The sequence below is a fragment of the Stegodyphus dumicola genome, chromosome 9 (assembly GCF_044657685.1).
Source record: "Stegodyphus dumicola isolate Sdum_Otavi_A_Nest chromosome 9, ASM4465768v1".
NCBI classification, from domain to species: Eukaryota; Metazoa; Arthropoda; class Arachnida; order Araneae; family Eresidae; genus Stegodyphus; species Stegodyphus dumicola.
In genome coordinates, this window is record NC_140776.1 from 38480376 (window position 1) to 38506916 (window position 26541).

At 32.2% G+C, this 26541-nt stretch overlaps 1 protein-coding gene across 2 annotated transcripts in view; it reads left to right on the forward strand.

Annotated features, from left to right (window-relative positions):
- Positions 1 to 26541, forward strand: part of LOC118197677 (cell adhesion molecule Dscam1-like) — a 952054-nt gene that overhangs the window by 554620 nt on the left and 370893 nt on the right. For both annotated transcript variants that reach the window (XR_015042957.1, XM_085823340.1), the window contains exon 8: positions 13292 to 13456. Coding sequence is in view for 1 of the 2 variants with exons in the window: in XM_085823340.1 (XP_085679466.1) it covers positions 13292 to 13456 (165 nt within the window). In the remaining variant the exon portion in view is untranslated. The remainder of the gene's footprint in view (positions 1 to 13291; positions 13457 to 26541) is intronic.

The window sequence follows — 26541 nt, forward strand, 5'->3', positions numbered from 1 at the left end:
AGCAAAGCGCATCTAAAAGGCGAAGCTTTCAATACTCCAAAGTCACTCTGAACTAACAACTCATCACAACAATTAAGGCAGATGCTCTCTCCTACCGTATGTAGTTTTCACCCGGCCGCCTAAATATTTCTAGTACTTTTTGCCTTTCGAAATTACTGGAAGGCATAGGTATATGAGAGCCAGAATATAGTGAGCAATTAAACATATTTAATTAAAATACCGATTACAAAAATCCAGGAACCGAACCAAAATGTCGCCAAACAGTCGCCAATTTTTGCTACTATTGGCGATTTCTCGCCACATATGGCGACAAAGCCGTCAAAAACTGAAGCCAGGTTGGCGATATCTCGCTAAATTTGCGAGATAGCCTTTCACGCAATGTTTAATAGATATGACCCTGTATTCTTACTTTTCTGGCAGAGCATCCTCCCTCTAGATTTTCATGTTACATTGTACAGAAAAATACAACAATTTCACATACAATTTCTATAAAATTATCCGTATATGTGCAAAATTCGTAACAGAATATTTGCCAATTTTCCTATTATTGCAAAATTTTAATATAATATTAATTTTGAAAATATTATACTCTGAAGTGCATTTAAATTTGCCCTCTTATATTTATAACCCTTATACTTCTACTTGCACTTATATTCATAAAAACATAAAATCAAACATAAGTATAGATCGTATAAGTTTGATCAAATTTTTCTTCATAATTTTAGACATAAAATTATGTTGTATATTTAGACTACAAATATTTCTTCAGAAATCATTCGCTTCAGAAAAATAACACTATGCTAATTTCATAATTGTTTGGAAAGATTTCAAAGTTCCCACTGAAAACGTACTTTTTTTATCACGTTATTACATCTTGGAATACACACAGTCTCATAATTTTACAGATAAAATTATATTGTGTATTTAGACGGCACATATTTCTCCAGAAATTATTCTTTTCAGAAAATTAACACTGCGCTAATTTCACTGGGAAGGATTTCTAAGTTCCAACTGAAGACTTATGCTGTTTTTTTTTATGACAGGAATACCTCTTGGAATACCCACAGTCCACCAAGCGGATGAAAGGTCGAGTTTCAGATAGTGTAAATAAGAAGGATTCAGGAAGTGCTTCAAACACTAAAATTTGTAAGGATGCAAATGTTAATTAAACAAAAATTGCTGCTCGTAGATGCCTCATTAAAATATCCTCACTATCCGGAAGTTTATGGCGGAAACAAAAGAACGAAGGAAAGAAAAACGCACCAGTAAATAATACCCCGTGAAACAAAACCATTAACCCTTAGAAAATCGAAACACTTGATAACATGTATGCTTAAAATACTGAAACGCCCATCCTCGTCCATTACACTTCCCGTCAATTTCCTCCGCTCCCTGTCCATTAACGAACAAAGAGGTGGGGAAAAATCCAACCGATATCCTTCCTACTTCCTAACAAAGAAGCTTCCATTAGCATTTTAGGACAAGCTGTCTGCAATAAACTGATACATTTATTCGCTTCAGTACTGCGCTTGCTGCTGCATATCTTAGGCGGAGAGAAGAAAACTACATAGCAATCTTGGCCCTTTCGGGAGGTTGTGGTGGTTTAAATGAAAGCTATCTCGGGCGTTTGGGCTTTCAAAGTGCCCATATCAAAAAAGAAATAACGATACATTCATGCTTTGTTTAAAAATGTTGCAAAACTGAAAGAATAAACTGCATTCTGATAACTTTTGAACAATGAAATCTCGCTTGACGTTAAAAGCAAAGTGTTATTTCAGCAATTAAACTTGGAATATTTAAAACGAAGAACAGTGTCGACATGCATCGTAGTCATACCATCAGTCAGAATTGGCTTTCCGAAATTCCCATGTAATAAATAGTTTTAGCTTACGGCTATCTGAAACGTTACTTGTTGAGTTATTAAGAATTCATTTGATTAGAGGCGTGGATGTAGAATTCATTAAAAAACCCGTTGCATTTGCATTTTAGAGTCTTTTTTAACAAAAATATTATTAAATTTGATATTATTAAGCTTCGTTTCAATACTTTGCAACTTCTTTATAATGCAAGCGACGTATATTTAGTTCTGAAAACATATTTATCAATTATAAACCTTGAATACGAAAGCAGGAGAAGTATAAACAGAAATAAGAAATTTTAGAGTAGTAATGTTTAAATAACTCTAAAATTATAAGAAATTTTAGAGTTATTTAAACAGTACGTTAAATTTTTAAAATCTTGTTGAAGGGCATACTAATGCCCCCTCAATTAAATTTAACTCATTTAATATATTTTACAAGTAATACAGATGCTATTTCAGTGCCTTAGCATTAGATTTAAATCTTAAGAATGCTCATATGCCCTCTTGATAGAATAAGTCGCGCCAAAGTCATAGGATACAAATTTAATATGTTAAAGGATTAAAAGCATTCTACAAAGGAAATTAAATGACTGAAACAGTCTTAGTTATTCAGAATTTACGTTTTGTCACCTTGAGGCAACAAGTTTTATCATGCAAATTATGTAGTTGATAGCACGTTTTAACACATAAACATTAATAAAAATGCCTGAAGAATGCCCATAACTTACACGTATACTGCTAGTAAATGAGTAGATTAGTGACTCAATAGCGATAATTCTTCTTAACGTTGATTCAAAACAAGCTGACTCATAGGATATTGTGTTTTCTCCGAAGCTTAACGAAAATAGGAAGCCTTTTAGATTTGCGAAAGAATTCTAACTAACGAAGACTGCCTTTGAATGATTTTCTGTGATAAATAACCTAATCATAAGAAGCTTTCATTAGAAGCAGAACATTTTCTAAAAATACTTTATAAGATCTTTGTGAGGTAGAAGATTTTAACTTTATTTTCATGTAAGACGATATGAAGAATATATATATATACTACACTCATGTCCATAAATTAAGGATAATACAAAATCAGGCAAAGGAAGAGTTAGAAGCAAAACAAATTTGACTAATTTGTAAAGCTTATTTATTAAACAAAAGGTAAAAAGCAAAAAAAGATGCTATATGTTTGATATTATTAAAAAAATAGCGATTTTTTCTTCCTCGAGCAAATTACAAAAGAAACTTTTGTACAAAAAACCAATATTACATGGTTGGTATGATTGTTAATACATTCTCCCAGACAATGCAATACAGTCCGAACAACGACTAGGCATGCTGAGTATCAAATTATCGACCTGATCTTGGGGGATATTACACCACTCAAAAAGCAATGCTCTCCGAAGTTCCGGTAGACATGTAAGAGGAGGTTCACGGGCTGCAACTCAAGGCCAAGCATGTTCCACACGTGCTCTACTGGATTCAAGTCTGGTGAGAATGCTGGCCAGTCCATACGGGTGATATCCTCCGATTGAAGGCATTCGCTTACGATGTTTGCACGGTGAGGACGGGCGTTGTCATCCATAAACACAAGTTGTGCGCCCATGACGCCCCGAAACAAACGTCCATGTTGTTCCAGAATGACGTGCCGATAGATTTGGCTTGTCATGGTTTCGATTTGAACGTGCAGGTCAGTTCTGGAACCCAGAATAATTCCACCCCAAACGAGCACTCCTGCACCATCGTAACGGTGTCGTTCAGTGATGTTTTCTTGGTGGTAACGGGTACCTGGAGCTCTCCATATGAAAGTCCGGCGAGAATCAGACTGCAAGCTAAACCTGGACTCGTCGGAAAACATCACACAAGCCCACTTTTGCGGTGTCCACAATGCATGCTCTCTTCTCCAGGCTAACCGCAGGCGACAATGAGTTCCAGTAAGTGCAACGCATCTGACAGGTCTACGAGCATATATAGACCAATCTGCCCTAAGCGTCTGTACACGGTCTGCCTTGAAATTGTCGTACCAGTGTCTGAAGAGAGCTGACGAGACAGGTCTGAGGTTGTGCTCCGCCTGTTTCTTTTGGCAGTAACTGCAAAATACCGGTTCTCATTCGGCGTTGTAACTCTGGAATCTGGGGCGACCTGTGCTGTAACGTCTACTCACATTACCATCATCTTGGAATCGTTGCCAAAGCCTGGAGATGACACTCTGGGCAATTCCAAGTTCGTCTGATACTTCCAGTTGGGTATGCCCACATTCCAAACGACCGATAATTCTACAAGTGATATATTTATTTTAGATTTCGATTTTCGCGGGACTCCGAATCATCCTTAATTTATGGACATGAGTGTATTGTGAATAGTCAGTATTTCCCATAAAGCTGAGGGCAATGATATGCAAATGCAGTGATTTTGCAAAGAGGTGCTGTTTAATATCTCCACCTCTTTCTTAATAAATTAATCAATAACATAAGTGAAACCTGGACTGGAACTTACTTGGAGGTACCTCGGCAAAATGTTATCGGAACCTTTATGCAATTTTTTAGTCCAAAGAAATAATTTGCTCAGAAGGACTAATAATTTCGTGTTGGCATTTTACGTTGATTCACTACAAGCGTTGTTTCACTTTTCAAATTGTTGCCACGAAATATTATCGGGGCGGTGTTTTTTATATTCTCTATCTCCATATATTACTATTCACATCTTTATAAACAAAATTAGAGTAATGCACAAATTTTAATAGTTTTTTTTTTTTTTTTTAATTTTAAAAAGCATACAATACGGCTTGCGCGACTTTAGCGTGCATGGAATAAAAATATAAAAATGTAAACAATTGTAATCCCTTACAATGCTATAAACCATCTATGTGCAAAACGGAACATAAAATATGAATATTACAATATTCTTGGCTTACAGAGAAAAGCGGGATTCGTATTGAAAATAAGAGAAATAAAGTAATACACGTTATTTTCACCCGATCCGTATTATGAGACGTATTTCGTGTCCCATGAAAATTGCTGGCGCCGTAGGCGGAGGGTTAACCTCGTTTGTTTGTCAATAACACCAGAAAAGTTCACAAATTTTATTGTAATGAGGAATGCAGAATTTCGTATCTTGTTGGCATGCCCTTTGGCCACACTCTCGATGAAAGCAAGACTTTGCCCAGTTCCATCCCCATTTTGAAGCAAACATTTCTCACGGGACGGTACCAAAGATCTCCACCCCCCCCCCATCTTTTTCTAGCACCAAATCGCTTGAGAGAACTTTCGGTTCACCAGCATATTTTGATTGCTCTCATGTTAATAAGCTATTACACGCTTACAAACATCCAAACCTTTTCTGGGAATCGAATCCGGGCTCAACTTTACCGCACTAGCATACTGAGCAAGCCGGCAAGTTTAATTTCTGACTTAATATATGTATTTTAAATGTTGTGCAGAATGCAAATTAAAACTAAACATATATCTAAAACATAACCATAATCAACTGGAAAATATGCAATGCAATATCTGTTGGGTTTGCAAAAATTGAATTTGATAATTTGTCTATCATAATTTTAAAAAATCATCTTTCAGCATAAGGTTCGTATTTTTGTATAATTATAATTCTAAAAAATGAAATATGTACCTCAGTGACAAATATTTTAGTAGGAAATCAATAGATTTGGTTTATATAACTGTTGACACAGTTTGAATGCCTGACAAATTGTACTAGTAGAAAGAGGTAAATTTCAAAGACATAAAATTTGAAATAAGCTTTCATAAAATTAGAGTATATGAAGCAGAAAATATTAGAAATTGTATAAATATATCAGGGAAGCAAAATTCTGAGCTGAATGCAAGAAAAAAATAGCTTTACAACCTTTACGCTTTTATATCGTTGTTTCAGCCTAGATAATAATAAAAAATTCTGAAAACGCTAATTTTCTCGTTAATTTTTCCGAGTGGCAGCAGTCACGGCAGTTACTGAAGATAAAAAATACTTTATTTCGAAAAATGTTGCCACCGCTCGCTTTCAAACCATACAGTTTGTTAATAAAAACTTTGCAAGTTTTATAAAATATTAAACAAAATTAGCATTAACAAATATTAAATATATTATTAGCTCAAAGGACGTTAGTCCAGAAGGGCTATTAATTTCGTTTTGGCACTTTGCATTGAAAACTTTAAATGTACGTTTCACTTTTCAAATTGTTGCCACGAAATATTATCGCCCTGTGTTATATTTAAAGAAATTAAATAATGAAGAATCTGCATTAAATGTTTATATATTTCTCGCACTGTGATAAAACAACGCCATTCAGTTTTGAATAACGTGCGTCTACACCCGAATATGGGCCTCTGGAAGCCCAAATTTGGAATTCGAAATTTGTTTTATTATCTATTTGACATTTTGTAAAGCATGTATGAGTTTTTGATTAACAGAGTGGACGATTTCGAAGCGAGCAATGGCAATACTGTATCTCCAGCGCGCTTTTAAATATGTTCTGATATTGCTGTTAACTTGAGTTTTATGATTTAAGTGCGAAGAACATGCAAAACTTTAAAAAAAGCTCCTTTGGGTGGAATATAAATTCTGAAAACTTTCAGATATTTTTTTCTCTTTTTCATTATATAATGACACATTCTGACGTTGAATAAAGCACGCGGTTGCAAGCGACGTCATTTTGTGTCGAAAATATTCGTAACTGTTAGCATTTTAAATAAATAGCTGCTGTTGTCAAATTTTGTGTCAGGTTAGGGTAATTGACATGGTATATTATTACCTTAATTAATTGTTTTATTGGTATGTTGTTATATTACACTAAATTTAAATCATGACGTCATACCTATACATATAAACTTGAAGTATCGAAAGTTTTTGTTTCCTGGTTTAGCAACAAAATATATTATATATATCTATATCTATCTACAGTGTATAAAGTCCGTAATCAGGACTCGTCGGGACTTCGGCGATTCCGGATTATAGATCATCAATTTAAATCTGGTAAGATGGCATGCAGAAATTATACAATTAAAAATGTGAAACCGTAATTTATGAAATAAAGAGCAATTATGATCTAAAGTTTATCAAAATTTACAAAAAAAAGCTTAATATTTATTTGTTTACTTTACTAAACATTTCGTTCAATGTAAGTTGTTTAAGTTGCTTCATTTTTTGTGCCAATACTTTCTCTTTGATTCTATAAACAGACATAATTTCTTGTTCAGTTACAAAGTTCCACAGTTCAAGTCCTGTAACTGCTATGTAATTGTGTCGAGAATATCGACTAACTTGTCAATTGAAATTTTTTCGTCTTCAATAACCTCTCTGTCACTTTCTTCACTATCGGAAGCGGTATTGGCTCTAGAGTATAATTGGTCTCCCTTCAATTAGGAAGAATATTTTTAAAATTTTGGCGATGAAACTTCATTTCTGGTTACCATGATAGTTTTAACTTTGTTTTAGCTTCCTGACTTTATTTTTAAATGAAAATAGATTGATTTGTACATGGACAAATTTAAAGCGGTGCGCAATGCCTAGTTTGTGCAATTCTGGGATTTTTTTTAAATGAAAAGAGATTGATGTGTACATAGACACAGAGTTTCTGCAATTCTTTGACTTTTTATTTTGGTTTTGTGTAGCGGCCATCTTGAAATTGTGCCTTCCTGGCGCCGATCTTGGAGTCAAAAAAGAATTACCAAAGAACAAGGGGCACCCAATTGTAAACTTTTACCGCGGTATTTTCTGGATCTAGAACCATACTACAGATTTCGCCGTTTCTTAATTGATTGATGATTGGGGCAGTGTCGTCGCAATGAAGAGCTTCTGTTATATAATCTTCATTTATTATTGCTTATCCACATTTCTTTACAAAATCCAATAACTGGAAAATTTCACCTCTAGTTTGCCATATCCGAAAACCTTCAAATTCGCGGCTATCATCTTCATCGTCCTCATCATGAAATATGGTAGCTGGCCATATATTATGCCAAGCATTTTTTAACGTACCTGGAGACACATCCTCCCAACGCAATATAAAATGACAATAGACAATGTATATATATATGTACGGATTGGTTGTTGCTTGGAAAGAATGAACTGATTTCATTCATATTCAAATGTATAAAGAACTTATAAATTCTGCTCTTGCTTGCAGCTTACTTATCTGACGGTCTTGGCCGCTAGTTTCTAATATATTTTATCGTTATCAAAGAGTTAATCATATGAATTAATAGAAGAACTAGATTTTTTTTATCTTTTAAGGAACTAGATTTTTTTAAGGTAACACCCATTAAAAAATCGCTTTTCCTTGATATACGCAATAGTTATCATTTATATTGAGATAATTTTTATTTTCGAGTTTGCCACTTATTTGGGAATGCCTCTAAATTAATGAGAAGTTTCAAAACTAATATTCACTTGAAGAAAATTTCATTGATCTTTGAAAAAGAAAAAGTATTTTTCGCTTGCAGTTCTTAATTAGAATAAAAATCATTAAAAGTTATGTATACTTCTACGGACAGCGACAGAAACTTCTCTGGATATTTTTTTCACATTTTAGCATAATTATTATGCATTTTATTTGATAATGTAATTCCTTCAGGGTTCTTATGGTTGTATTTTTAGAGAATGTTTCTAATTTTTTAACTTGAAAGAGAAGGAAAAATTTTTAACTAATTGGGCGTAATTGGGAAAGAAACTAAGGCAGAAAAAAACTGTTATAAATTGTACTTCTTTAATGCTCTGAAGCAAGAAAAGGAAGAAATATTTTTAAAGCTGAAATATGTAAAGAGAAGCGTACTTAGAAAGTGCATTTTTAATACCCAGCGTAATGACGTTGAGAGATATTTTTTTAAACTTATGTTTATTCTTGATTTTCTTCAAGTATTTTATTATCTTGAATGTGAACAATATTTTAACAGTGTTTAAATTATGTGTTTGCAATTTTATTTATTTAACCATTATACGTTTTTCAAATATATTACCTGCGCAAAGTAGCAGAATAAAAAGAAAGAATTTAGCTTAAGGTTAGAGGTAATGAATTTGATACAAATTTCACATAAAATTTTTTCGAATTAATGGAACACTGCAAAGTTAATCAAAATTCTCTATTAAAAATTCACAACATTGTATTTATTTAAAAATTCTGTCAAATGCTTGAGAAGTTTCCACTTTCGAGCATATTATGAAAACAACTTTCGGCTTATACATTTTGTTCTGCTGAAAAAGATTCGAAAATGACAAAATTATCAACTTCTAAATAATTTCACAAGTAATTCATAGCACTTGTCATGTTTTAAAAACATTTAATTATGTATTTAAACATGTATTCGCTGTAATTGTAAACGTTTTAGGGAGATATGATCAATAAAATTTTCCAGAATTATTTTCTCTGGAAGACATGGTTTTCTATCTTTTTGTCTTGAAATTCATTATAAAGTAATAATATTTTAAATATGAATATCAAAATGGTTATACGAAATACTGTACTTTTTGGTAATGATAATTTTATAGAAACCATTAGGCATTTTTTTATTTTGGAGCAGAAAACATGCAAAACCCGCAATGCCTTCGCAAGGATTTGAACTCTGAACTTCTCGATTGCTAGCAGATGTGCTTTCCAGTAGCATATGGTACAGAGGAAGAGAAACCTTACCTTCTCCTCCACTTAAAGGGCAATAGTAGAGGCAGACACCAAATCACCAACCCTGATGATTGACAAATTATCGTCCACTACTTGCTAGTTCGGACGATGCTAATAGAGATTTCAAGAATTTTTCGAAAGCAGAAAACGGAAGAAATCTGCACGGGATTCAAACTCCGGCTTTTCGATTGCTAGCTGGACATACTTCCAATTACAACGCGAAAGCATGTAGTAAGGAGGGAGATAATGCCTTCCAGTTTCCTTACATTTATTTATGCGTAAGTTATTTGTCAAACGTTTGCGCATCATTCTAATACTTTTTTGACACTCTCCATATCTTCATACTACAGCATAGGGAATCCTTTGGCTTCGAAAATAGGGCTTTTAATTTTACCTGCCATATAAAGAGACTCGCCACCCAGACGGTATAGAGCCTACCGCGATACCGAATGGCCCGGTTTCGAATCCCAGAGAAGGCATGGATGTTTGTATATGTATAGTGCCTTTTTGGTATGAAGGTATTCTAAATAAATGAGACGAAAGTCCTCTCATGTGGATTGATGGTAGGGAAGAGTCCCTCGGACCCCTCTCCGGAGTGCTATACCTCAAATTTGGGGTGGAAATAGAAAACCAACCTCCTTGAGGCTCTAGCGACCATTCTTCCAAGAAACTCATGGGCAAGACACAACAACATAAAGAGACTTAAGAGGTTATCAATAAACACACGTAATTCTCCGTTCAAGTAAAAAATATCCGAAGCGAAACATTTAATGAAGTAATTTCTACATAGCTTCATTTACATATTTGATTAAGCAGCTAATAATAATGAAATAAGAATTCTGGGTTTAAAATTAAAATTGCATTAATATTATTTTAGTTTCATCGAAAAGTTAAGTCATATTCCAAAACCATTTCCTTCATCAAGTCACATTTGTATCTGATTTTGAATCTAACTTATATTTCTGGAGATACCAGTTTGTAGAAATTTTGTCTTTTGCTCGTTTTGTCGATGATCCTGGTCCCTTTCTATTAATGACCTTCACACTTTCTTCTCTCTATTCTTTTCTTTACTTTGCGATTCGTTTGTATTTAATGTCTGGTTTATGTCTGAAATTTCACAATGTTAACTTATTTTATGTTTCTGATTCAGATTGGAATCAGTTTGGGGATACCATTAAAATTGACGGACTTGTCCGAAGATAAAAACCGCTTTAAAACTAGGCTTATTAATAAGTTACTAAAAATTGTTACTCATAACTAATATATGCAAGAGATTTTAATTTTCTGAACTGAGTTAGAATTGAATTCAGTGCTTTTTGCTCGTTTGCATGTACGATTATCTTTCAAAAAATGAATTAAAATTTTTTTTGAGCACCGGGAATTGTCAAATATTGGGATTATTTCCCGAATAAAAAAACCTAAAATTTGCTTTCAGGCAGGATCAATCACTTTCTTTCGTTAATTAATTTAGCCTTTGTCATCTCCGTTCATCACCGACTCTTAAATAGCATGTTTGACTCAAATTAAATCCGTAGCTCATCAAAATACAATCTTACACTTTGGATTATCTTTGGATAATCTTACACTTTGGATTATTATTTGCTTCTGCCTTATGTTGGTTGTTTACGAACATAAAAAATTTACGTTTAATAATACGGTAAGGTATTAAATACCGGGTTTATTCCTTTATGTGAGATATAGCAAGGGGTGAATCATCGTTTGACCTTGGAAATATTTATCGAGAGCACACTGCTAACCAATTGGCAATTTATATTAATACAGAAGCTCACATTCTGGTAACATATGGCCAAGCTAAGTCAGATTTGTGTACTTTAAGACGGAGAAAATATTATGAAACCATTTGCTAAATAAAAGGCGACTATTAGAGTTATTTTGAATGACAAAATATCTTTTGAAGAATAGTAAATAACTTTGGCTGATAAAGATCTCTCTTGGGAAATTACGTCTACGATTTTCAGTACCTAAAATAGATAATATATCCTTGAATAGTTTCCTAATATTATGTGTATTAAGTTCTGAATAGAAGGAGACCCTCTAGTTATAGTATAAATTAAAAAACATCAAAACACAAAAATTTAAGCGAAAACTCTCAAATATTTAAGTTTGCGTTTTTTCCATAGTATATTGATATCAAGATAGATATCTGATGATAGATATCTAATATCTGATATCTGTATATTTATATGTGTTATATTTGAATTCTAAATTTTTATATCTGTAAGACATTTCTTTTTACAATACTTTGTAAATCAAACGTATTGACAGACAAATATTGAATTTTTGACAATATATGACAAATATTGAATTTGTCATTTGTTTCAAGAAATTGTAAAATATTTAACTAACCACAGTAAAACTTACTTAAATTATATAAATTATAAATACTTTCCAATGTTTCTGATAAAATTTGAGAATAAATAAAAACATCTAATTTTTTGATGACCCAAAAATGCATTTGCGTGTAAATAAATAACTCTGAATTTTAATTCTTGCCACAAATTGACACTTGATTGCGTTTCAATTCTGATAAAGTGGATAAAATTTTTATTAAAAAGTATTAGGAACTATCTTTGTCAAGCATCTTAATTGCTCATCAGCCAGTCTAGTTTTCTTAGATCTATTATTTTTTAAGTTTGAAGCTAAAAAAGTATAAAGTTCAGGTATAAAGTTTCCTAGCAAAACTTCCATTCTTATTTTCTTAACTGAAGGTATTTATCTTTTGACGAGTAAGAATGAAAGTTAATCAAATCTGTGTATTCAAATCATTGACTAAGATATATATATTACATTTAAACAATTAGCTCATCCAATTTCTTTTCCTTTCAATAGCAGCAAAGTCCAATCAATGCTACTGTGCCTCCAAAATTATAAGCATATTATTTACAACTAATCCATAACGTAAAATATGCTCGTGGGCATCTAAAACACTGCTTCGAGAGCTTCCAATTTGAAACCACTGCTGAAAATAAATCAACTCTGTTCCCTCATTAAGTTATTAAAAGCTTTCATTTTCTATTCCAAATATATTAATTCACTTACATAAACTTTTTAGCCTCACATAAAACGTAACGTCATTACTCAGTAAGCAGCCAAATCTGAGATTGATATAAAGTATTTTCAAATAATATTATATTATTATCATGAAGCACCTTTTAAACAGTAAAGGCTAAACTTTTAATGATTACTTATTCATACAAAAATATCTTCTGTGAATGACCTACTGCATGACATCAACGTCTCAAATGTTACTCTAAGGTAACTCTTGCTCACCAATGGGCAAGTAATAAAATCCTTGAAAACTGGTAGTTCGGTCTGAGGTTCGAATCCCGCAAACAGGGCATTTTCATGGTTTTCCGCATGTGCAACGTGTTAATACGAGCCAGTTTCCCTTAGAAAGTCCTCCATGAAGGCATTCCTCCCTTCCGTGTAGAGCCTCAGGACGGAAAACGTAAATAATAATAGTAAAGGAACTTTTGGAGATTTGGCTAACAAGAAGAAATAAAACGCTGTTTGTTTTCCACAAATTTGTTTAGTATTACTGATGTGTTACTTTTTAATGAAACACATTTTTATGCTGAAGCAAATAATTTATATAAGCTTCTGGTTAAAATTTACGTTATTAATCAAAGTTTGTAACAGGAAATTAGGTAATAACCATTTTAATTTCAGCTACTAAGAAATTTATTATTATTATACATAATTTTCCAATTTTCTCCAGTGACTGTAAGCTTTAATGACAGTTATCTAGAACAGTCATAACGACGGTGAATACAGCAACTTTCTTATCTTTTCAGAAGGAAGACTTCTTCCAGTAAACCAAAGACAGCGAGTTTATCCAAATGGCACTTTGCAGATTATGGACGTTCAACCTGGGATAGACAATGGCCACTACAGCTGCGAGGTCACATCCGGTCAAGGAATGCAGCCTGCATCTCGAACATTCCGCATCGTCATTCGAGGTTCGTATGAGGCCACCTGTTCTTTACGAGAAGTAGCGGTGCTTTATATTGATTCTTCTTTTATACAAAGCGTCTTGCTTCAATGCCTTGCGATGTTCTGTTTATTGCAACTGGGCAATATAAACCTAGCCGTTACTGTATTAGGGGATCGTATATTGGTTTCGAAAAAAGAAACAGAGTAATAGTTTTTAAGATAAAAAGTTAAAGATCTTCTCTTTTTGAATCTTTTTTTAAGATCAAAAGTTAAACATCTTTATCTTTTTTGTAGTATTTATAAAAATACTACAAAAATAACTTTAATGTAAAAAACTTTAAAAGATAAAAGATGTGTTTCAGGCTGCTTTTTGAGGTTAGTATAGTGAGATGAATACTATAACTTGCATTAGAATTCATAGTCAGTGAAAGTGAACATAACATTTAATATTATTGTACGAAAAATATTTTATTTAACAATAGTATAAATGAATGTCAACTGTTTAGCAAATCTAACATTAGCGGTCTATTCGCAAGTAGCATAAATAGCGCACTAGATTTTTAACCTGCTGTGCACATATTTAAATAGCTATAGAATTTAAATAGCTATAGAGTCTCGTTCTCTTTGGGAATATTAACTAACGAGCTCTGAAAGACTGTGTGAGGAGTTAAGTACAACAGAAAAGTCAGAAAAAGGGGGCAAATAAACCTTTATTTATATATCAATATAATTTATTAGATGGCCTCACTTGGGCTTGCACAGAGCTAACACTTCAGGCTTAACTCAAAACAGGTAACGATGAACTTAAAATAAAATATAGTAAATTTAGCCTAATTGTTCATAGGTAATTTAATACGCAGGAAGGCTCTGACTCGTAGAAGTCGGCGGAAACAAGCTCGATGGCTAGAAGCACTCAATGCTACAGCAATCTAATCGCTACTAATTCAAAATAGCAACGTGGCCTTCAAGCAGGCATAACGCGCTCTAAAAATCATGCTCGAAAACCTTCCTTTAAATAATATTTCTTTCTACCTCATTTAAATACACGCACGCTAGCTCATTGACATCCTCGCAAGAAAGCGTGGGTGAAAAACAAGACTGAAATAAAAGTTGCTTTAACTAAAAATTAAGTGTTAGTTAAATTAAATAAATCTTCACATATCTGTGAAGTTCATTTTATTTGATAAAATTTTAGTGTTGGTGAAATTTATACAAGGCCTTCATTATATACTGATATGAACTGTAATGCTGTTAACTTATCATGATTCTTAAGCTCTTGTCAATAGACTTCGACAGCTTTAATGTTACATTTCTTGGGATTTTGCTAATTTCATTTTCTTACGTACTATTACTAATTCATTGTTACGTACTTTTGCAAATATTTTGATATATGATGGATTTTTATTAGTCCATACTGGCTTTGTCCCTAAAGGACTACTGTTTTACGCGATTTTGCTGGACTACGCGATTTTGCGTTGAATCACTATAAATATCCTTTTCATTTTTCAAATTGTTGCCACCAAATGTTAGAGTCTTGCATTGTATTTGAAGAAATTAAAGAATGAAAAATATGCATAAATGTATGTTTATTTCTCGCATTGTGATAAAGCATTGGTACATAGAGCCCTCGAATTTTTAATGACGAAATCCTCCTACGAATATGGGCATGTGGAAGACCAAATTTGAAATATGGAATTTGTTTATTACCGATTTCATATTCTGTAAAATTTTAACGAATGTTTGATTAACAAACTCAACGATTTAAAAGCGAGCAAAGGCAACACTCTACGGTGGGGATAAAGAACCTTTTTATCTCCAGCGGCCGCGAAACTGTGTATCGAAAATTCTAAAGATATGCTCATTTTAAAATTATTTTGCGACATTTCTACTGAACTGAATTCTAAGTGCAAAGAACATGATATTTAATAAATAAAGGTAATACCCAAAACGTTATGCTCCTTTGGATGTTATTTAAAATCTGAAACCTTTCAGATTTTTTTTTAAATTTATAATTATCTTCATTCTTTAAAAGGAGAAATAATTCCAGAATGCTCAGGGCTTCGCGCCAAGGAACTTTGATTTCGCCTCAGTTATATTTCAAACTGACGAGTGTACAAAGAAGTTACAACAAAGAGCAAATATTTATTTATTGAAAATTATTGCAAAGTTATTATTAAGTTTTTAAAGTGTAAGTTTTTAAAATAGCAATACAGCAAACAAATAGATAATTTAAAACATTAGAATATTTGTTCAAAGTACAGACAAACAAAAATGCTAATTTAACTATTTCATTTATGCATCAAATGCAATTAAAAATGAATGTTGTCCTTATACTACTAAATTTTCTTAAAACTGCATCTTTTATGAATATTTCCTAAATATTTAATTTTATATTTCTGAATGGGTCAGATCTGAATTTCTGAAGATTACGAAATCTCTGTCTTTAAAAGATAAAGTCGAATATTTTTTATATCCAGTTTACAAATGCTGCACAGTTTGGTATTTTTATATGAATCACAAACTACTACATCTGTACCTAACGGAAAAGTACTTGCTTAGAAATTTAAGAAAATACGATGATATTTTTCTCAATGTTGCAGTTGCGCACACATATATAAACTTTCAATTTAATTTTAATAAATAATCATTCAATAATGCTGCTTTGGGAAAGATATATTTTGTCAATCATTTTTTACCACGTGAAATATCAAGCCACATTTGTAGATACTGTAATTTACAAAATGCGTAATAAAATATTCGAACAATAACAGAAACAATAAACTATAACAACTAGGGAACTCCATGCAAGCCTAAAGTATATTTATATTTATAACGAAACTGTATGCAAGCTTAAAGCAACTATGTTAAATTAGTGTTAATATATTGTAATTATAAAAGTTGTCTGCTGAACTAAATTTGTTGTCTTCAAAAGGTAGCTAACGGGTTTACGAAATTATATGAAATTTTCAAAACTGATTTAAAATAAAGCCTTTTTTTTAACTATATTGGCGGGCATTTGCTTATTTGATAATGGCCATTCTTAAGTGGTCATTCTGACCTAAGGCCAGAAGCGGTGGCCATTTTATTGTGGAGGCACCTAAGAGGCGGTTACCGTTGCTTCGTATGAAGGGAGGGACAGTTAATACTATATTATACTATATCTCCGGGTTTCCAACCTAGGTCCTTTGGTATTGCAGTCGGCTCCCCTAACCTGTCTGGGTGGCTAAGGTAAAGCATATTTTTATTAACAAATGCAAACGCATGCGAGAATTACTCTGTGTACAATTATGGATATATTTTAAGCATAATCTTTAAAGTCCACATGCGTATAAAAGTTTCTTATCTATATCTGTTTAACTTATATTCACGAGAGTTGAGCATCTCAAATTTAGTACTGCAATTTAATTTTATTTTTAAATATTGTAATTATAAAATATTGTAAATATAAGTTAGATTTTATTTTTAAATTCAAAACTGCATTTACGGCACCAGCCTGTCAGTTAAATGATCTAGTACATAACTCCTATGGTTGTTAATTTATCACTTCCACAGATTATTGCATCTTTCGCTATTAATGTAATCTTTAGCAGTAGCTCTCAATTAATAAAGTAGTAATATGCAAAAGAATATATATAAATAAATATCTTACATGGTACGTTGTAATATTTTTACAGTGATTTAATCAATGTTTCCATTTTCATTTCAATTTGATCTTTAAAAAATTTATAATATTTTGATTTTACTCCTTTTCTATGTAAACCCAATGACTTAAATTCATTCAAAGTTCAATTTTTCGATTCAGTTAAATTTATTTTATTATTATCCATGATTTTTTCCCATTTTTTCAGTTTTATAATACTTGTAATTTAGCCTTTTGCTAGGTGGTACTATATATCACTTGTTTCAGGAGCGTTGTGCTCACTTCAGAACTTGCAGTAATAAGAGATAGTGATTGCAATTCCTTTTCATTTATGTGATAATAGCTTCTTTTCTACTAGTTCTGTATTCTTTTCGAGTTTTTCTTTAATTCTAAATTAAATTTTAATTGATTATTTTGTATTGTAATGTATATGTGTTTTTCAATGTATTATTTTTCATTGTTGATGTCATTAATATAACTTATACTATTAAATCTCGGAAAAAAAATCCTATTACTTTATTTCATTGCAACAATTTATATATATATATATATATTAATATATATATATTTATATAATATATATACTTAATATATATATATTTTACAGTAATATATATATATATATATATATTACTGTAAAGGATATGATTCCAGTAATCAAAATAATTTTAAAAAGTAACCATATCAATAGACAAAATTTTAAAAAAATGCAGGGTAAAAATGCGAAAACAGTGTGCCGTAAGTTATAAAAAAATTAGAAATTTGTTAAAAGAAAATTTTTAAGAAAATATATGTAAGAAAAGCAAAGCTTTTTGCTTGTCCCCGCCTCTCTCTCTCTCTCTCTCTATATATATATATTTAATTTGAAACATTTCCTGATAAGAAAACGGCTGCTTTTTCTCAGAGAATACCTGGCTTATAACAGCACGAGAACACAAGTCGAGAAATTTTTATTTTAAGTAGAATATATTTGAATTACTTTCTCCAAATAATATTTTTAAATTTTTATTTGATATTCTATTTCTTGTTCTCAATTTCAATTTCAGATTCATCTCTTCTTATCTCTGGCTATGACTGTTAAAATCGGTATTTCAGAATTTGTGAAGTCATTGTTTATTTCGAATATTAGTTCGTTCATGTTCAGATATGAATCTTATCGTCGAGAATAATGGCACAAATTTTCCTTCCTCCTCTCTCTTATATTAAATCTGATATACATATATATATATATAACACATAGAACGAGTTATAATAAAACTTCTGCTGCTTACACTAAATTCTGCATTTTTGTTTGAATATATGTTGAACTTACTCATGGCTTTATCTGTTTTCTATTACTGTAAATTTCTAAATCAATATAGACAATTTTAAATACTTTGTTGAAGTCACTTCTTTTACCGTTCTACATCTCCCGGGGGAGGGTCGACGTAGAGAACTCTACAAAACTACTGGTTAGGATCTGTATCTAAGCAATCTCGGCCACGAGGGTATACAAATTACGAACCTAGTGATTCTGGAGGTCCAGGAAAGGTCATTTATTGGCTGACCCGTGGGTGTGGCGCGTCTTCAGAGCAGTTCGCTTTAGTAGTCTGGGGGTGGCGCCCCGGGTTTTCTGGGTAATGTCCTTTTGCAACGGGCTGCCCGAGCGACTGGTAAGTAGCAAATAAACGACTGGCGTCGCCGTATGGCGACTGACAATTCTCTCCAAGGTGAGGAAGAGGATTGAACCTTCGGACTTTTTCTGAGGGTGGATTGGCCGCGCAGTACCAGCATTTTGCACGGCGGATCCACATAAAAGCTAGTTAAAACCTTTATACATTGTCTGGAAAAAAAGTGGCATTCCATGTTTAATGTTTATCAATGTTAATGTTTGAAATAATCCTGTTCGGTCCCTATTTGCTTTGATTGTTAAAATATTCCAGGAATACTCAATCCCACAAAACAGAATTTTAATTGTTACATCAACATATTCTGAAAATTTACATTCAGAAATAAACCTCAGGATTCAAAAGTTATAATTATGCACTTATTTTGCTAAATTTTCTTAATGTCCTTTTATTAAGTATAGTTATTTTTCAAACCTTATTTATTAATTTGTCTTTCATCAAATATTTAAAATTTGGCTTCTGTTAAAGTATTTTAATATTACTTAAAGTTTCGTTTTTATGTATTTCTCTTACAGTTATTTTTATATACGAAGGTTTGAAGTTTTTTAGAAACTTTCAGGTTTCGAATTCGAATTCGAATTCAAGACAATTTATGATTTGTGCCAACATTTATGTCTCTTCTTTTTTTTTTTTTTTCTTTGTAAACTAACTATGGGAGTTTAAAATGCACGAAATGCTTGCAGGAAATGGAATTATTAAAAACACATTATAATTTCAAGCCAAAAAAATTACTTGATAGAAAAGTTATCAGAAATTAACTTAGTAATTAATCTGTTCGTTCCAAATATAGCAAATGATAGGACATCAAACTTGAGGAAATATTTACTAGGGACAGTGATAAGGGCAAACATGATAACGGGTGCTTAAAGAACGATCCCTCTCTATCGGAAAATAGAACTTTACGCTCAAAATTTACGGTTGAACACCATAAACTGATGTAAAAGTCGTAAATTTGTTGGAGTGGAAAATGTACATAAAAGTTGTTTGTCTGCTGGCCTTCACTCTGGGAGAGTTGTTTGAGCAAATGGGTCAATGAAAAGAGGGAAACTTACTCTCGTAAAATTCACATCGAAAAAGAAGAGACGACTTATAGAAAAATCAGAGATATCTTTCGACGAAAACTATAAATGTAACGTCTGTTTAAATGGTTTGTTTTTATGCTCAGGAAAGTAGCATTATTTTTATCTTAGAAATGGAATGGATTCAACTTTTTGTGAGTCCAATATTTATTTAGATAAGATGGTAATGACCGAATAAATTGAAGTTTATCAGATAATTCGTAATGGGATATACGTACAAGGCAAACTTGGTTAAGTAATTCAAATTATTTGATTAAAAAGTTATTTTATGTTTCTTCAAAGAGGCTTTTATGTATTTAATACATACTTTTTACTCTGTCCTTTTATTCATATTTAACGCTTGTAGAAATATTAGGATTTTTTGGAAGCAAGAGAGATTCAAAAATGAGCAAAGCCTTCGCCGGAAATCGAACCGCGGACCTCTGGAATACGCGCCCAACGTGCAGACCACCACACCACGATGACATGCTAGGGAGGCGGGAGAAATACCTTATACGCTTTTCGAAACAGTCTGATTTTTCTACAACAAGAACTGCGAAAACAGAATGTGTACAATAGTCAGATATACCGACATTTTCATTGGGTTAAAGTAATATGAATAATCATGGATTCAAAAACTTCCGGATAAGGTTTTTTTTTTTTTTTTTTTTTTTTTTTTTTTTTATTTCAGAAATAGGCAAAAATTTAATTCAGCTTTAAGTTTCTTTTTACTTTCTTGTACGAAGTATTGGAAGTATTGTAATCTCGAAAAAATTTCGGGTATCATATTTCAACGAAAATATCCATTTCAACTTCTCTCGAAATCAATTACTGAACGATTTTTTGCGTGACATCCGCACGTGCGGAGAGAAAAAAGGAATGTTTTTGCCAAAATGGATTCAGAAGAGATATTTTTCTTTGACGTCTGTACGTACGTATGCATGTATCTCGCATAACTCAAGAACGAGTAGCCTAGAAGGTTCAAATTTTGTATGTGGATCTACATAACATGTAGTTGTGCACCTCTCGTTTTCGTTGCAATCGACTGAACCAATTGTATCTAAATATATATATATTTTCCCTCTGCAATCGGGCACTCGAGCTCGGTGAGCTCGGTTTCGCCGAGCCACTCCTGAGGCTGGGCATAGCAGTTGGTAGATGATTCCATCAGTTGAGCGTAAAAGCTGAATCTCTTATCAGTTGAGCATAAAAGCTGCTCATCTGATGGTCTAATCTAATCTAATTTTATATGTAGGTAAACTGTGCAATTTTTGCTTTAAAAGTGATTATATTGTTTTTATGTTCCGGTTAAGGATTTTATGTCTTTAGTTAATCTGCATGCAATAATTATTAACAATTTAAAAGTTTGAGAGGCGAGTTAAGCCTAACGAACGAACCGCCATTTGTTTACATTTGAAACTTAGTAGGCTAGTGAATTAAGACAGTTTTTGCACCTTTAGTGTCTTTTGACAAGTGGTACCAAACGTAAACTTTCAGTTTTGAGCAGCGAAATATCTGCTTTCTTGCCTCCTGGATGAATTGCTTGTATTTGCTTAGAAACTCTAATTTAAACTGCAATTTTTTTTTTACAAATTTTAATGAAGATGTTTTGAGTTTTTATATATTTTTGCTTTCCCGTGAATAAGAACTGAATTAATTAAATGAGAAATTTGTCTCTAATGAAATTCGAGGAAATAAGTTTTAATGAAATGCTGCAGAACGTGTGTCTAATGTAATAGGCCATACGCGCAAGCCATGTGCTTTTCACATATTTTGTTTTGTAAAGAATTGCCTGTATTCGTTAATCCGGATTTTTCTCATTTATCAGAATAGCGCCATGCTAGTCAGACAATACTTTTTCCCGGGGACTTTACATTGGACGATTTCAGTGGAATGGAGAAGTTTGCTTGATGCTGAATTAGAAGACGATAATTTTATGACTCACAAAGCATTTATTTCATGTCTTGCGTATATTCGCATCTTCCATAATGTCGGTCACTACTCCATGAAAAATTATTTAAGTCGTTTCTAGATTCATCAAATGCATTAATTGCCGAAATTTGTTTAATATTCTATTTCTTTTATAGACGTCTTTACCAATAAAGCATTTTAATCCTTAATACCTCAGCACTTCACAGAAAACGGTCATATATTTTTCTTGCACTTATGAAACTTCGACACAAGGGATCAAATGATTCGAATGAAACTTAAGTATTACTATAAAATTCATTTCTTTTCGTTTTTTATTTAGATATGTTTATTTTCCGGTGCATTCTGTAGAGAAATAATACTATTTTCCTACTTTTAGAAAAATATGAAATCTTTTGGATTTTGTAATGCGAGTTGGAAAAAAATTGAGTATTTAATTTTCTGTCTAAAATACATTGTTTTTTATTTTCTAAAACCGTTTGCATTCCATAAAGTAATTTAACTACTACATTATTACTACTACCGGCGTTCTTCATTTTTCTGCTAACTGTGGTTACAGTAACGCAGTGGCAGCGTTTGTTTTAATTCGTCTCAAAATTTATAGTTTTCATCCTTTTCTTGCAGACATATAAGTTAAATCACTTCAGATTTGCGAAATCAAAAATGTCATATACAAAAATGCACTGAACTATGAACTTCGAAATAAAAGCAGTTAACGCTGTGACGACGAAATCAGAAATGAACTGTCTTAGCGCCATCTGAAGATTGATTTATTATATTTTACCAGCTGTATAGATAAGAAACTAAGAAATCGTAGAAACAAGAAATAGTTAACTTATGAATAAGTACGTAATATATCGTATCTCGGTTAAGTTATAAGGAATCAGTATATTTTTTCCGAATGTGTTGTAGTAGTGAAGACCACGATGTAAAGAGCAGTAGTTCAAGTCCCCGCAATGACGCAACTAGTTTCCTCATTTTCGTTTCGAAAAAGCATATAATAATACCCTAACTAAACTGTGATGAACGATAATTTGCAATCACCTGCATTGTTCAATTAGATTTTGTGTCTCACTTCTCTCGTCTTTAGCTGGGAAGAATATAAGGAAATTTAATTTTCGGCGCGAGCTCTACGTGAAAGATCTCTGGCTCGAATTTTTACATAGAAATGCATTATATACAGCAGGTACAAGTACAATGTTTTATCAATCTACTTCTTAACGAGTAGTTCTGCATTCCTGGATAAATACTGAAACCTAATTCAAATGATTGAATCATCATCCACAACCTTTTAGTTCGGGCGACACTGTAAAGAGTCAATATGGTTTTTTTATGCAAGAGATTTGAAAAATGTACATCGCCCTCTCCAGGACTCGAACCTGAACCTTTCGAACAGGTGCCGAGTGTGGTAACCGTTACACACAAAGGCATGAGGAAAGGAGGGAGAAAATATCTTATACCCTTTTATGACGTACGCGCTATTTTGCCTATTTCTTGCGAAACCCTTAGCAATTTTCACGGAATCCTGGTTGTAAAATATACTGTAAGTCGCCATTATAGATTTGCTATGGTTAAATGTCCCTAAGAGATAAGTTACTGGTACAATATGAAGAATCTTTTTCGGTCATTTTCAGTATTTCAGTGTTCTTTCCAGTGTTGTATTGAAAATCTCGGTTCCATTATCATAGTAATCAGAAACTGCTTTCACATTGCGCGTGATCTCCAAATCTGCTAACATTAAACAAATAGCCAATGTACTGTATACAACAAAAGCATTTTCGAATAAAAGGCTTAGATTTTACTTATTCTTAATAGTAACCCCCTTTTCGAACTCATTCACTTTTCTTAAAAAACCTCAGTCCCGAAAATGTATCTAATGGTCAGAATGCTTGTTTATGTAATTGATTGCAGTTCTGCATGCGAAGACGGTTACATAAACGGAAGCATATTTTCGTAGAGTATTTTCTTATAGAAACTGGCTCTTTTTTAAGTTATGCATGAGGAAATACATAAAAGCACCTTGTAACCAACCAGTCTGTTCGCCAAGACCAGAAGCGGATTTGTATATCTGCTGATGGCAAACTTTGCAGTGTCAAGATGAATACATAAAACATTGTCACGATTCATTTTATCGTTTGCACTTCCTACAAAGCCATTTCTGATTAAAAATACAATAGAATAGATAAAGGCTTGACAGAAAACTATCAAACGTCTGCAATAAAACTCTATTACAGGGATGATATTTAAAATAAGGTAAAATCCTTATCCGGTTTAAATTCTATAAATTCTGAATAGTCATTATTCGGAATTTATTGCATATTTTATCATAGACCTCTTAACAAAAGACGCTCGTTATATTTGAGACAGAAGTGCACAGAAAAGGGCATAAACGCCCGTAAAATGTTCTTAATCATTTCTCATTGCAATGCAATTGCTAAAACTTATTCGTTTTCTTTTAGAATTTTGTGCTTAAGTTTTTTATTTTGGATGATAAAATTCTCAGTTATTTCATACTAATATAATATAGCAGAGTTCTTATTATATCCAGACTAAGCATAATAGTAATAAAAGCATCCAACCAGCAGTAAATGTCATTAAATTCGAATAAATGCATTGCATAAAACTGGAAGAACATATCTCTCTTTACTTCCTTTCACTAGTAAATGGGTTCAACTATTAAACAAAATAGAACCTATGGACTGTTTGGAAGTTTTAGAATTAAAATATAAATTCGACGTCAAAAGGAAGAGAAAATGATAAAAGTTGGATTAAAAGTGCTCTCTAAATTGTGATACTGATGATATAAGGATTATTACGCGCAAAAGTAAAACCCTGCTGATATACTATAGTTGAAAAGGCTATTCAAAATGACTTTTGGACTGACTTTCTAATTTTTTGAACGGAGCTGTAGAAATTTATATATAAATTTGAATACGCTGCGAATAAAAAATGTATACGATTTGCATGTATAATCTCCAGAGTCCTATAATTTGATGAAGCTTGATAAAATATTGAAATGTTTTCCTATTTTCAGGTCGTTCGAGTTAAATTGGAAAACGTTTATTTTCTTTGCACAAATATTAAGTATAATAAGAATTCAAGTTAATATTATTTTAGAACAAAATTTAAAGTGTGCAAATATTTCGTGTGATTTTTTTTGTAATACAGCAATAATTCTCAAGGCAATCATTTTGCAGACTTTACAATTGTGAACCACGTTACAAAATAATACGTTAACATTTTCTATAGCAAAATGATCATCCTTAAAATGTATATGTACGAGTATTAATAGAAATACCGATTTATATTTCTAAATTACTAATTTATTACTTGAAATGCTAGAAAGAAGCTCAACTTCTCAGCTCTTTAGAAATTATGCATAAGCAAATTGTTTGAGAACCAATATTTCTTTATCCATTTTATGATGAATAAAAAGAAAATATGACAGTTGACAAATTAATTTTAATATAGCATTTATCTCACCGGCAATTCAAGAGGCCCTTATATTTTAACATTGTAATCATTTGAAGACATGCCGGTTCAAAATGTATGATGATAAGATTGTTTTTAACTTTCAGTTAATTAATACTTAACTAGGTTTCTAAAAACACTGGTCATTTTGACCAAAGGTTCTGAAATTTCTCTGTACCCATACTCGGATGTATATTTCAGGACTTTCGAATTACCAAATCATTATACTTAACCTAATACTACAAAAGCTAATGGGCATTAAATTATACTCTTTTCCTCACCTAAACGTGACTTTGGTGAAAGCAAGATATTCGCTAGCCTATTATTAGAAGCAGGATATAAGGTAACACGTTATAAAACATCGTTTTAAATTCCAATGCTAATTATGGAAATGAGAAGAGATTCACTCTTTCTTTGTCTTAAATTAACCTCAGAAACTTTGTATTAGTTGATCAGCATGTCTTCTTTTCTTTTCGCCATCGACAGAACTTGTCCATTGGATTAGGTGCTCTTCAGCCTGTTGGATCCGACGGAATAATTAAAAAATACAGCTTAGTACTAAATTCTCTGGGAATTGACTACGTAAAGTAAAAAACCACTGAAAAAAGGCCCAACAACATGGAAATAAAATGCGTGGTGAGGACTAAGGGGAAAGTGCATTGTGAGGACTGTTGAGACTAAGCTGAAAATCAAAGATCCATACAGAAAAAATGTCTTCAAAACTACATAGTGAACCCGATGCTTAATAAATGAACATATGGATGTGCACCTGGGTTCAATACACAAGTTAAAAGTTCACAACATATAACCTTTCAAACTGGTTATCAAAATTTGAATCATTTGTATAACAACATATATTTAAAGTTAGAATTTTATTGTTTTATCATTTCTGCAGGATACACTCATATCCAACATTACCTTTATATGCATGAAATCATGGATTTCTCAGAAACTGTGATCTATAATTTCATGAATTTATGTGGAATGCAGCATAGCAACATAGCACATAGACACAAAGCGAGATAAAAAACACATAAAACGTGAAACACATAAACACACACGTGATTCTAAAACTGCGTTCCGGCCGGAAGTAGTATGTTTAAGTTAAGAATTTGAGAGAAAAGAAGTTTAACTCAAATTAAACTGTTAATAAAATTAACACAATTCGTACAACGATATTAAAAAATCTGATGTATACACCACATGACTTCCTTGTACGGAATATTAAATTATACGCATTTTTTCTTGCAGTTCACTTAAACTTATTGGATTGAATCAAATCTACTTCGCCGACAGCGCATAAACCACAATAGAATAAATGCATTCTTTAAAATTCACTATAGTAT